At 42.1% G+C, this 13,547-nt stretch overlaps 1 protein-coding gene and 1 long non-coding RNA gene across 3 annotated transcripts; one reads left to right on the top strand and one right to left on the bottom strand.

The window, feature by feature from the left end:
* Position 1: 1 nt before the first annotated feature.
* On the bottom strand, positions 2-3,287 carry LOC116101591. The gene is made up of 4 exons (XR_004122878.1): positions 3,251-3,287; positions 2,079-2,242; positions 1,897-1,988; positions 2-162 (listed from the first exon to the last, which is right to left on the bottom strand). It is a non-coding gene; the product is annotated as an uncharacterized LOC116101591 (long non-coding RNA).
* Positions 1,921-10,350, top strand: LOC116101589 (ret finger protein-like 4A). Of its 2 annotated transcripts, none has more exons than XM_031385241.1 (3): positions 1,921-4,276; positions 5,315-5,609; positions 9,346-10,350. In XM_031385241.1, the coding sequence occupies exons 2-3, from the start codon at positions 5,324-5,326 to the stop codon at positions 9,918-9,920; spliced, it is 861 nt and encodes a 286-aa protein (XP_031241101.1). In that variant the 5' UTR covers positions 1,921-4,276; positions 5,315-5,323; the 3' UTR covers positions 9,921-10,350. The 2 variants fall into 2 exon arrangements, with proteins under 2 accessions (XP_031241101.1, XP_031241102.1); XM_031385242.1 differs by having other exon boundaries at positions 1,921-4,044; positions 9,346-10,348.
* The last annotated feature ends 3,197 nt before the right edge of the window (positions 10,351-13,547 follow it).

The following is a 13,547-nucleotide window of genomic DNA, read 5'->3' as shown; positions in this document are numbered from 1 at the left end:
GCATATTTAGCCCTTTGGAAGAGAGTTGTTTCTTTCTTGGATTTCAAAGATAAAGACTGCTACAGTAGCATCACAATATTCAGTGGTGAAATCTTATTTGTAACTGTCATTCCCATTCTTTTCATTTAGAATCAGAATAAAGTTGTATTTCAAATTAATCTTCTAAAAAAAAAGAGAGAGAAAGAAAATCAGTAAATGTAATCTACCCCATAAAACAAGCTAAAAGAAAAAAAAAACATGATCATTTCTTTAGATGCAGAAAAGGTCTTTAACAGAACCCAACACTTCTTCATCATAAAAGTCCTTGAGAGACCAGGGATACAAAAGACATACCTAAACATAACAAAGGCAACATAAAGCAAGCTGATAGCAAACATCAAATTAAAGGGAGATAAATTCAAAGCAATTCCATTAAAATAAGGAGCAAGACAAGCTGTCCTCTCTTTACAAATCTATTCAATATTGTACTTGAAGGTTTAGCTAAAGCAATAAGACAACTAAAGGAAATTAAGGGGATATAAATTATTTTTTAAAAAGTCAAAGTATTGATGTTTGTAGATGATATGATAATATACATTAGTGACCTTAAAAATTCCACAAGGGAAATCCTACAGCTGACAAATACTTTCAACAAAATAACCAGATACAAGATTAACTTTTAAAAATCAGCAGCCCCTACAAATAGCAAATAGACTGAGAAAGAAATTAGGAAAACAACACCTTTTACAATAGCCTCAAATAACGTAAAATATCTTGGAGTAACTCTAACCACGCCAGGGAAAGACCTGTATGACAAAAACTTCAAGTCTTTGAAGAAAAAAATTGAAGATCTCAGAAAATGTGTGGAGCCTTCATCTCTATTTTATAGCCTCTGACTCAAGAAGGTACTCTACAAACCACAGAAAGAGAAACCTGGACACCAGCTCGCCACTAAACCCTCAACCTATAATCTGTCCTGCCCAAAAGATGTGCAATGGTGGTGCAGAACTTGTGGGAGTGGCCAGGCAATGTCTGGTTTAACTTGAAGCTCAGTCCATGAGAGGGAGCTAAATGCCCTACACTGCCTAGATGCCCAAGAATCAGAGACTGGGTAGCTCAGAGACCTAAGGTAAAACAAAACATGACTGATGAAAACTATAAAACAAAACAACAGCAGCAAACTATGTGTGGGGACTGGAGAAATAAATGTTCAGTGGTCAAGAGCTGTGTGCTTAGCAATGGTGGGGCATATCTTCAACCCCAGCACTCAGGAGGCAGAGGCAGACAGATAGCTGAGTTCAAGATCAGCTGGTCTAAAGAATAACTTACTGGACAGCCAGGGCTACACAAAGAAACCCCATCTTAAAGAAACAAACAAAAAACAATAACAAAGTTGACTGTGCTTCCAGACCTAAGTGTCATTCTCAGTACCCACATGGCAGTTGATAATGATCTGTAACTCCAGAACCAGAAGATCTGAAGCATGCTGCCCACATATTCATGCAAGCAAAACACTCATAGACATAAAATAAAAATAAATAAAATCTCAAAATAACTTTTTTTTAACTGCATGCCAGTAATCCCAGCACTCAGGAGGCACAGGCAGAAGGATGAAAAATTCAAAGTCATTCTTAGCTACATATCAGCTACATATCTAAACTACATAATACCCTGTCTCACAGTAATGAGAAGGAGGGAGAGCAACTCAGAAGTTCTAGCTAACCTGGAAGCAAGGTTCAGATTCATCAGGGCCTCCACTCTCTTTCATATTGACTCTAAGACACTTGCCCACAGCAGAGCTTAGGCCCAGGCTAAGTCAGCTATAGAAATATCTCCATGGGTGCCCCCCCCCCCGCACCTTCCTCCATCAAAGCCTACTAGTAAGTGGGGTGCAATGGTGTATGGCAGTAGTCCTACCTCGGCAAGCTGGGGCAAAAGATGAGTTGGGCTTAGAAATTCAAGATCAGTCTGGCCAACATATGGAAGCCCTTTATCCAAAAATGAAGGACCTGGGGGGGGGGGCAAGAAGTTGTCCCTTTTGTTGATTTCAAATCTCCAGAGATAACCACCCACACACTTACCTGTTTTGTTCTTAGTACCTTGTTCTGGGGACAGCTAGGACACAATTACTCTGTGGAGGTCCAAGTTGTCAGTTTTCATCCAGCTCTTAGAGCTTCATCTTGTGCAATTAAGTCACCCCGACACTGAACGGGCTCAACTCAGCTGTCCCATCTGCTCAGCCCATCTTGAGAAAGCCCTGTACCTGAAATGGGGGTAAGTCTTTCTACCTTTAATGCCAAGAATTCATTGCAGAGGGGGCCCCATGAGATGGATTCTCTGTGCCCCTTCTCTCTGATCTCTCTGGAAAACATTCACACATCAGGCCCATATGGCAGCTGTGCTGAGAGTTGCTGGTACCAAGGTTCAGCTGCGTAGCACCAGGCTCGATCTGCAATGATTGACTGTACAGAGGAGGAACCATCACAGCCTTACCTCTCCACACTAAGAGTTGAGGGGGAAAGAAATCACCTGGAAACAAACAAACAAGCCATTTTGTCTCCATTTATCATGAGACACAGCTGCCCTGTGTTGAGTCAGGTCCTCCAGACTCCAGGGTGACCTTGAACACACCCTGCTGCCTCCAGCTTTCTGCCCCCAATGCAGATCTCCATCTCAAGCTGGAGGCTATTTTGACTGTGCCACAGTCTCCTCCTACGGTTGAAAAAAACCTGCTCAGGTGATTCACGTAACTTTGGTGGATAACCATATTTGTTGGTTTATTAGAAAGGATGCAAAGGGAGATTCAGACAAATAGATGTATAGACCAATCTTATGGAAGAGCAGAAGAGTGCCCTTGCTGTCTTCAGACACGCCACTCCCCAGAAACCCCCATACCCTAACTATCTAGAAACTTACTAGCCCCTGTCATTGTGTTTTGTTTGGCTAGTCGATTGACTAGTAAGTTTGTTGGTTTTGTTTTTCTGAAGTAGGGTCTCATGTAGCCCAGGATGGCCTCAAACTCCCTACATAGCCAAGTGCTGGGTGGGATCTTGGACATACACCATCAAAACTGTTGCCAATAGAACCCTTTCTGTTGGCTTCGCTTCTAACTTAACACAGGAAATATGGAGTAAAGCAGATATTTGTGATCCAGCCTTGCCCCCCCCATGCCAGATTGAATCACAGAGCTAAAAAAGACCCAGTCCACTCATCCTGTGTTGCTCTCTTTTGTGAACAACCTCAATCCTGAAGATGCCTACAGCCTACTAACCATCAGCTCAGCACCAGACAAAAGGCCCAAAGCCAAGGGTGTAGCTCAGTGGTAGAACACTTGTCTCACGTGCACAAGACCTGGTGCTTGTCACCACCACTGATAACAAGCATTATGACATCAGAGATTCCAAGGAACTTTCGAAATTGTGCTTCAGGCCGGGCTTGGTGGCAAATACCTGAAACCACAGCCCCGGGGAGGCTGATACGGGAGGGTCTAAGTTGAGAACCAGACTGAGCTATACAGCCAAGACTGCCATGAAGCCCGAGAAGCTGAGCTCCATCCCAGGACTCACATGATAGGAAGGACCACTTCCCAAAAACTGTCTTCCAACCCCCACGTCCACGCAGTGGCACACATTCATACTCATTAAACAAGCAAACAAATGTAAAAACATTATTTAAAATAGATGTAATTGTATTGTTTATTTTTAAGTGCTCAGCACACAGCAGCAAGAGATTATTGTAGAAATGATTAAACGGCCAACTGAATGTAATCTAGACCTCTTCCATCAAGTCCTTCCATCTCCCAGTTTTTGTGTTCTTGTCCTCAAATCCCAATCACCTATCCGCCATCTAACTGATGAGAGAATATGCCTGGCTATTTTTTTTTTTTAAGTAAAATGGATTTTACTGTATAAAAATCTCATTTAAGCCAAACTTTAAATCTGATTGGATTAAGAAGAGACAGGTGGGGAGTAAGACAGGAAGTGGTATCACCAATAAATACCTCATGGAGGTGGGTACCACTCTAGAATTCAGTTGGGGGCCAGAAGAGAGACCAGCAGAGGAGAGGTGAGCACAATTAAGCAATATCTTCTTCACTTCTCAGTTCTTGGCTAGGGACAGAGGCAAGACTTATAACTCTGCAAGTGTTGTCTGAAGCTAGCCCATGCCAGGCAGTGTAGGGACACAGGGCCTCTCACTTAAGCAGTCCAAGGTGAAACAGAAACTTTCAACACCCAGCCTGGAGAAATAATGGTCTTCATTCTCTTGAGTCCAACCAGGGCTTGACTGAGTGGATGAGGTGGGAGACAGATTATTCCCATGGGCTCATTCAATACCCACGTGGGACAAGGGAGTTGAAACATTCCTGGGTCAAGGTCAGCACTGTCCAATAGAAATAGAACATGACCCACATATGCAATGACAAACTTCCTAATTATCAAAGTAAGGAAAGTAAGAGGAAATCATTTACCTCAATTTATTTCAATATAAAAAATTAAGATATGGAGAGATGGAGATGGCTCAGGGGTTACGAGCACTGGCTGCTCATACAGAGGCACTACATTCAATACCCACCTACATGGCAACTTACAACTATGTGTAACTGCAGCTCCAGGAGCTCCAAGACCTCTGGCCTCCCTGGGCACCAGCATCACATGCACAAATCCACATTTAGACACATATAAGTATACATAACTAAAAATAATAAAAATAAATCTTAATCTATATAATACACCATGTGATTAAACAATGTTAATGAAATAGTTTGTGTTCTTTTTCTTGTCTTTCAAGCCGAGTATTTATTTTATACTCACAGCACATTGCAATTCAGAGAAGCCGCACTGGACCAGTGAGATGGTTCAGCGAGTAAAGGTGCTTGCTACCAAGTCTAACAACCTGAGTTCAATCCCCAGGCCCATGGAGGGGAAAGCTGACTCTACAAGCTGTCATTTGGCCATCATACATGCACCACAGCCCACATACCTCCCCACACATATACACACAAAAATAAATATTAAGATATTAAATAAAGACAGATACACCCCTTTTCAGGTACTCCACAGTCCCATGTGGGCTAGTGGCTGCCACACTAGACAATCTAGGTAAAGACCCTTTCAAGCCCTCAACTGAAAGGTCAGAGAAGAATTGTATTTGTTCAACTAGCATTTCAATTATGGGAAGTTCAAGGTTATGAGTCAGTTAGATCTGTGTTTTGTTCTTGTTTTTATAACCTGTTACTAATGGCGGTGACAGTCCCGTGTCATTCGGTGCACAGACGACAATCTAACGGTCATCCAGCTCAAGACAGTTTCAGTATTGTATATGTTTTTCCCCTCAGGCACTGACCATGGCTCATCTCTTTAAAGAGAAAAGTAACTGTTATTTCTGCTTTCGTTGTCTGGAAAGCCCTGTGTACTTGAACTGCGGATATATCTGCTGCCTCCAATGCCTTGACTCGCTAGAGAAAAGTCCTGAAGGGGATGGTGTACTGTGCCCCACTTGCTCTGTTGTCTCCTTGAAAGAAGAAATCATACATGCTAAACAGTTAGGGCATCTGGTCACCAAGATCAAAGACCTACAGCCACAGCTGAATCTTATTCTGAGAATGAACCTAGGTTTGAAGATATTTCAAGGTAAGAAGTCTTCAAACATCTCCAAACCCACAAGGTGCTCTGGGGAAACCAACTTCCCAACACCTCCCTGTTAATGTCTGACCATTAGCTAAAGTCAGGAAATTTTCATTCTTCCCAGAACACAGCAGCTCTCAATTCCCCAAGTATAGATTAGGAGTATCCGGGAAAATTGTCTTCCACAGCCTCCCGAGAGCTGACACTAGGTATTATACACCATCATACCACACCAACCTTGCGACTTTCTGTTTATTTTGTGTGTATGAGTGTTTGCCTGCATGTATGTATATATGTTCACCACATGCACACCTGGGTGTGCATGGAGGCCGGAAGAGGGGATCAGATCCGCTGAAAACGGAGTTACAGGTGGTTGTGAGCTGCCATGTGAATGCTCAAAACTAAATTGGGGTCCTCCACAAGAGCAGCAAGTGATTTTTACCACTGATGGAGCCATCTCTCTAGCCTGGAAAATTTTAAGGGCATACAATATTTAGGTCATGCTCTAGTCCTCTACTATCCAGTATGGTAGCTACTGGTAGCTATTGAACACTTGAAGTAATAATATATTATTATACAAAATGATTATATTATATATTATACATAATTACAAATGAATTATAAATAAAATAATTACATATAATATATTATTAAAGTAAAATACTTTGAATAATCTGAAGAAAAATATACCGTCATAATACTAATTGTTCATATTGCTTTTTAAATTTTTTCAGTTACATTTGGTGTGTGTGTGTGTGTGTGTGTGTGTGTGTACATGCCACAGCATATGCATGTGGAGGTTTGGAGGACAACTTGCAAGACTCAATCCTCTCATTCTTCCATGAGGATCCGTGGGCTTGAACTCAGATCATGCAGCTTGCACAGCAAGCTTTTACTCACTAAGCCACATAGCTAGCCCTCATGTTACTTTTGATATGAGAAAATCTAAACTCTGGTGGGTCCACATTGAGTTTATTTTGATGACAGTACCCCAAAAGATAGCTCTTCAAATTTGATAATGCCTCAATTACCTGACAACCTGCTTTGTGGCAAATTTTGATTCTGTAGCACAAGGTTTTCCCGACACAACCCAGGCAGTGCTGATACAGTTGACTCACAGTGCGCATGTTGATTAGCACTGGTGAATGTGGCCTGTGTCTGACAGTGACAACCAGGATCTGAAGTGCTCAAAAGTTCCCAGGTGATTCTGATGTACAGAGAGCATAGGCAACCACTGTGATGGAGTAAATCATCCAGATGCTCAGGGCCCCCAGGTAGAGTGGTGGAAGTCATCCGATGATCACGTAGAGTTAGGTCTAGTTACAGACAGACTCAGGACCTAATGACTACACCATGCGCTTTCTACTCCAGTGCTGCAGAAAATAATGTCTGGTTCTGCGTGTGTGTGTGTGTGTGTGTGTGTGTGTGTGTGTGTGTGTGTGTGTGCGTGCGCGCGCACACACACACACACACACACACACACACACACACGTGTTTTCAAGGTCATGTAGAGGTCAGAGGACTCAAGAGAATAACTTTGTGCCATCTGTTCTCTCTTTCCATCTTTTTGTGTGTATGTATATTGTGAGACTCGAACTAAGGTTTTCAAGGCAAGGGCCTTTACCCATTGAGACATCTCACCATCTCCAATATCACATTCATTCTGCACTGCTGTTATGTCTTAGAGAAAGGTATGCAACTAAAATGAATTATCATAGCCCAGTGGTATATAAAATGAGCTGAGGTCAAGAGGCCAGTCTAGACTTACTGGAGTCCTGGACTCCAGGCTCACCGTCCTTTCTTACTCTTTGTTCTTGGCAGCTGCATGAAGTGTTGATACAATGGGTGCACTTTTTTGCATAGCTCCATCTAAAATATCAGCTGTGGGGAAAAAAAATTTACCTTTCCGTTATTTGCTTTATTTTGGTTGTTGTTGAGACAGGGTCTCACAGTGTAGACCTAGCTGCCTTGGAACTCAAGTAAGTCCACCTCTGAGTGCTGGAATTAAAGACATGTGGCAACATACCCTGCCCAATTATTTAGTTCTTGCTCCATAAAAACTTGTATTTATGATGCTGAAATGCATTCCAGAATATTCTTTGTCTTCAATAACTCCTTCTCCAGTTAGCAAACAGTATAGTTCTTTTCCCCACTGAGCAAGTAGATTAGGAAGCTCTCCTAGTAACAGTCTGCTGCTATGCTAAAACACTGACCAGAAGTAACGTAGGGAAGAAAGACTTTTATTTGGCTTACACTTCCTGGTCATAGCTCCAGCATTGACAGAAGTCAAGGCAGGAAATCAAGGAGGAGGAAAACTGCTTGCTAATGGTATTTTCTGGCAGGGTGATCTTTCTCATGCTTAGCCAGCTCCCTCATATAGCCCGGGACCACCTGACCAAATATAGGCCAGCCTACATCAATTATGTGAAGTTGGCCCATAATGAAAACTAGGACAAGAGCCAGGTGAAACCCTGGGTTTTAGTCAAAGGGTCTGAGGTTTATGTTGGCTCCACTCTCACTTCATTGGAATAAGCGGTTCTTCTTGTAGGTCCTGGTATTTAAGGGCTACTTTGAAGGCCACCAAGTTATTCCTTTCCAAGTTTATCTGACCCTCTGAACCCATGTGTTTCCCTTAGAGGACACACTCAAGATTTAAACCATGACACCATGCAACTTCTGGTCCGAACTGTTGCCAGGAACCCAACATATACACCAAGTGTATGTTTTTAATGCCAGCCCTTTGGAGGAAGAATCAGGTGGACCTCTGTGAGTTCACGACTACCCTGGTCTACATAATGAGTTCCAAGCCAGCCTCCACCATACACATTCATGAGCATGGAAATTTCCTTCCTGTACCTTGACTTCTCCAAAATTAACCTGCCCCTACTCAGGACTCCAAGAAATAATTCTTTGTTTTCTATGTGTAGGTTTGTACACATTAATGTGCATGTGGAGACCAGAGGACAGCCTCAGCTGTCATTCCTTAGCTGCCATAGACCCTGGTGTCTTAGGCGGATGGCGGGGGAGGGGCTAGGCTAGGCTAATTGGCCAGCAAGCTCAGACATCTACCTGTCTCCATCTATCTAGCACTTGGATTACAAGTGTGCACCCAACACCACACCTAACATTTCTACATGAGTTCTGAGGCTTAAATTCAAGTCCCAGCTGACATTTTTCATAACTCTATTAAAAAAAAAATACTCCCAGGGCTGGTGAGGTAGCTCAGCCAATAGAAGGTCTTGTGCCATGCCTGAAAACCTGAATTTGATTTCCCAATAACCATGTGGTAGAGAGAAGCAACCTTCAAGCTGTGTTCTGATCCCTATATACATAATTGTGGTGTGCACACACATGTATAAATAGTGTAAAACACTTTTTAAAGAATCCAATTTCCAAGTCAACAGGATTAAATAGGTCACTGCAAAAAAAATAATATGTTCCTACTCTACAATACAAGTACTGTGTCTTCTGTCCTTCAGATATTAAGTATTACATATGTCAAATACTCGATGGTGTTGAAATTTCCTACTGTGGTTTGAGGAAACATTTTTTTGGCAACCACTTTTATTCTATATAAAATGTTACCTAACTAGGAAGGTCGTGAAATTTTCCACAAAATGTGACTTTAAGAAAGAGTAGAATTAAATAAAGTGAGGTATAAATAGCCTTAACAGTAAATATGAAAGACAGAATCCATGCTGGCTTCTTATCTTTGCTGAACTACTGGATTTTCTTTACGCAGTAAGAATGACCATGGATGTGGACACAGCCCAAAACCATCTCCTCATCTCTGACGACCTGCTGAGCGTCTACTACACGTCTCAGAAGCAAGACCGAACAGAGTGTGCAGAAAGATTTCATCCCTCCCCTTGTGTCCTGGGCTCTTCCCGGTTCACTTCTGGTCGCCATTACTGGGAGGTAGTGGTGGGCACAAGCAAAGAATGGGATATAGGCATTTGCAAAGAATCCATTGATCGAAAAAAGACTATTTATTTGTCAGATAAAAGTGGCTTCTGGACTGTGGGTGTGAGAGAAAAGAAGGTCTATGCTGCCTGCACTGAGCCCTTAACTGAGCTCCTTGTGAACCCTCGGCTGCACAGAGTGGGTATCTTCCTTGACCTGCTAGAGAAGAGTGTTTCTTTCTGGGACCTTGGTGATGGCTCCCATATCTATACATTCCTTGAAATTCCTGACACAGATCCATTTCGCCCATTCTTTTCACCAGCAACTTCCTATCCAGATGATCAAGAACAAGTCCTCAGTATCTGTCCTGTGACAAATCCAGGCATTTTCAGACGTCCAGTTAACCACCAATAAGGGAAATAACCCTTGGATATGAAGGCTGTATGGAAGTTGCTGAGAACTCATAACCACAGCTTAGAATTTTTGAGTTCGGTACACCTAGAGTACAAAAGCATTGCAGAAATATATGGAGGGCTTCATGAATGCTAACTAGTTTGTTTTGCTTTGGTTTTTGTTTTTTAATGTACTTTTATTTTTATTTTTTTACACTCCATATTTTATTCCCTCCACCACTCTGTCCTCAAGAGACTAGACGCTGCGGGGAGTTTAGAGGAAATAGCATTTTTAATATAAAGTATTATCATGATGGTTTTCTTTGGAATTTATGTTTAAATTTCTGTTCCCATTCATATATTGTAAAATTTTACTTTGAATGCTTTCCTTTTTAGTTGCTATGACATTAGTGTATGGTGTTGTGGAATAGATAAACTAAATTAAAATTTTAGATACGACTAAGTAGGGTGATTGATTTTCTAAATGACTGGGAAATAAGACCGATATATCAATAGTAAAAAAGAGAAATGTATATATATGCTGTCTCACCCTATTTTAACATCACAAATCATCACACATACACATTGAATATTCACTAAGGGTAGATACATGTACTTATTAAAATGCTAATTTTTAAGTTAAATTATATGCACTCTGAGGGCTGGAGTGAGATACTTCAATGGATTATATGCTTGCCAGGCATAAGGACTTGAGTTAAATCCCCAGAACTCGCATAAAAGAGATGAGAGGGAAGAGTAGAGAGGTGACTCAGATGTTAAGAGCACTTGCTGTTCTTCCAGAGGACTCAAGTTCAGTTCCCAGCACCACATCAGGCAGCTCACAATTGCTGTAGCTCCAGCTCCAGGGAATCCAGTGCCCTCTTCTGGCCTCCACACATACTTGCACACATATATACACATAGAAATAATATTCTTAAACACAGCTATTCAGCCTAAATAAGTAACAGAGGTAAGCATGCACATGGTGAGAACAAGCAAAACAGCCAAAAATGGTGACTCATGACTATAACTCTAACACTTGGCAAGATTAGCCAGGAGGGACTATAAGCTCAAAACCAAGCTGAGTTTTCAAGGCCATTGTGGGCAACTTAGTGAGACTCTGTCCCAAAAGAAAAAGAGGACTGGAGATGTAGCTCAGTGAAAGAGCACCTGCCTAGCAAACATGAGACCCTAAATTCAATCCTCAGTCCCAAATCAAAAAAGAAAAAAGTGAGGGCAGGGCTGGGTACATAGTTCCATGGTGGAGCATTTGCTTAGCATTTGTGAGGTCCTAGGTTCAAATCCCAGCACTATGAAAATAAAAGTTTTAGGTCAAGCATGGTGATACACACCTATAATCCCAGAACTTGAGAGGTGGAGGCAGAAGAGTCAGAATTTTAAACTCATCTTTGGCAGTATAGAGAAGCCAGCCTAGGCTAGGTAAAACCCTGTTTCAAAAGCCAAAGAGGGGGACTTATTATGGTGAAACATGGGTGAACTGGAAACTTAGGGGTTCTTTGGAAAGTCTGTTGGATATGTGTTTTGCTGGGGCAACATGTAAAGGAATGTTTAGCTGAGACACACACAGGAGAAAGGATGTTCTGCTAAAGCAAGCACATGAAAGCACACATGATGAGGATTCTTTGCTAACAGCATACATGTATTGGTCCAGCTTACATTGTATAATTGAGCCTCATTTCCATCAGGACTCCATAGAGAGAAACACACCAAAAAACTTCTGGGGGTTTGCCTCAGCTCTTTCTGCCACTTCCATGAACTCAGGCTGATTGGCAGAGTGATGTCAGCTGAGACAGGGGCACATGATGTTTGGAGGGTATAAGTAGGACTGGATGGTCAGTGACCGAGACAGAGACAGGCTCAGCTGGTACAGCTAACTGTGCGACGCTTATGGGTCTCGTGTCTTCGCTGAAAGAGTCACACCTAAGAATGTCTTTTAGTGTTCTTCTTGGTCCCTATTGTTGACTTGTGCTGAGGCTGAGGCCTGGCTGTCTCTGCTAGATAATGCCACCACTACTGATTCATGACTCTACTGAACTGGACTGCTGGTGTATCCATGAAGTGTCTGAGAGTGTATTGAGTTGCCACTGCTAACCTGTGAACTGAACTGCCAATTTCCAGACAACACAGATGGGAGTTGCTCCAAAGAACCTTTCTAAACAGGTCCACTTCTCCATATCCTTTCTTTCCTACTACCTCTGGTGGGTAGTGAGCTGAAAGGGAGGTTAAAGCATTTAAAAATGATCATTAAAAATATGTTTTGAAGCCGGCCACTGGTGGTGCATGCCTTTAATCCCAGCACTTGGGAAGCGGAGACAGGTGGATTTCTGAGTTCGAGGCCAGCCTGGTCTACAGAGTGAGTTCCAGGAAAGCCAGGGCTACACAGAGAAACCCTGTCTCAAAAAAAAACAAAGCAAAACAAAAAACAAAAAACAAAAACACAAAAAAAAAGGGGGGGGGCTTTGAAAAAATTAAAATTATACATAAGTTTAATCCCAGTACTCAGGAAGCAGAGACAGGTGAATCTCCATGAGTTTGACGCCAGTCTGACCTACAGAGTGAGTTCCTGGACAGCCAGGGCTATATAAGACCCTGTCTCAACAAAATAAAAGTCAAAGGGCCAATGATATGGCTCATCAGGTAAAGATGTTTCCAAGAAAACCAACTTCTTCAAGGTGCCTTCTGAATTATACACAAATGCTCACATACACACACACATGCAGAGAGACAGACACACAGACACACAGAAACAGAGACCGAGGCAGAGACACACACACATACATCCAAAATAAATGTGACCTTTTCATTTCATGCCATCAAATTTCTAGCCCCATAGCTTCCACCTGACTTTTTTGTTTGCTTGCTTTTTGTTGTTTTGTTTTGTTTTGTTTTGATAGCAAGGGAAACCTGTCACAGTGCACATGAGGTGGTCAGAGAACAACCTTTGGGAGTCAGTTATCTCCATCCACCATGTAGTTCCCAAATTGAAGTGAGGTTGTTAGGCGTCACAGCAAGTGCCTTTGCCCACTGACAGGCCACCGAGAGGTGGAATAAGGTTGATGATACTCCAAAGACTTAGGCGAGGGACAAGCCTGAAGCTGGGTAATGGAGAGTGAGGTAAGGGAGTGTGACTATATACAAGCCGATGGACAGTGAGGGTGACAGTCAGTATTCATTTGCTGTAACAAAACCCCACAGATTGGTGGTTTAGACAGCATAGATACATTTTCTCACTGTTGTAGAGGCTGAAAGTTCAAAGTCACATGTCAGGGTTGGTTTCTTCTGAGGCATTTAATTGGTTTGTATATGGTGCTATAGTCGTCCCTCTGTGTATCTGTGTCTGAGCTCATCCCTTCTCCTCCTTCATATATATACATATATATACACATATATATGCATATATATACAGCATATAAAGTAATGGGTTTATGACACCCAAATGAATGTTTTTATTTTTACTGGTGTGTGTGTGTGTGTGTGTGGATGTGGGTGTGGGTGGGTGGGTGGGTGTAGGAGTCCAGAGGAAAAAGGATACAATCCCCTAGAACTAGAGTTACAAGGGATTGTGAGCCACCTGACAATGGGTGCTGGAAACTGAACTCCAGCATTCTGCAAATGCCTCTAAACTACT

This window comes from Mastomys coucha, unplaced genomic scaffold, assembly GCF_008632895.1.
Source record: "Mastomys coucha isolate ucsf_1 unplaced genomic scaffold, UCSF_Mcou_1 pScaffold21, whole genome shotgun sequence".
Lineage (NCBI taxonomy): Eukaryota > Metazoa > Chordata > Mammalia > Rodentia > Muridae > Mastomys > Mastomys coucha.
The sequence above is the reverse complement of the archived record's forward strand: the minus strand, read 5'-3'. Positions and strand labels throughout refer to the sequence as shown.

Coding starts and splice junctions, on each gene's coding strand:
- LOC116101589 (XM_031385241.1), top strand. CDS start 5,324: ATGGCTCATCTCTTTAAAGAGAAAAGTAACTGTTATTTCTGCTTTCGT. Junction 5,610..9,345: donor AGGTTTGAAGATATTTCAAG/GTAAGAAGTCTT, acceptor TTCTTTACGCAG/TAAGAATGACCATGGATGTG.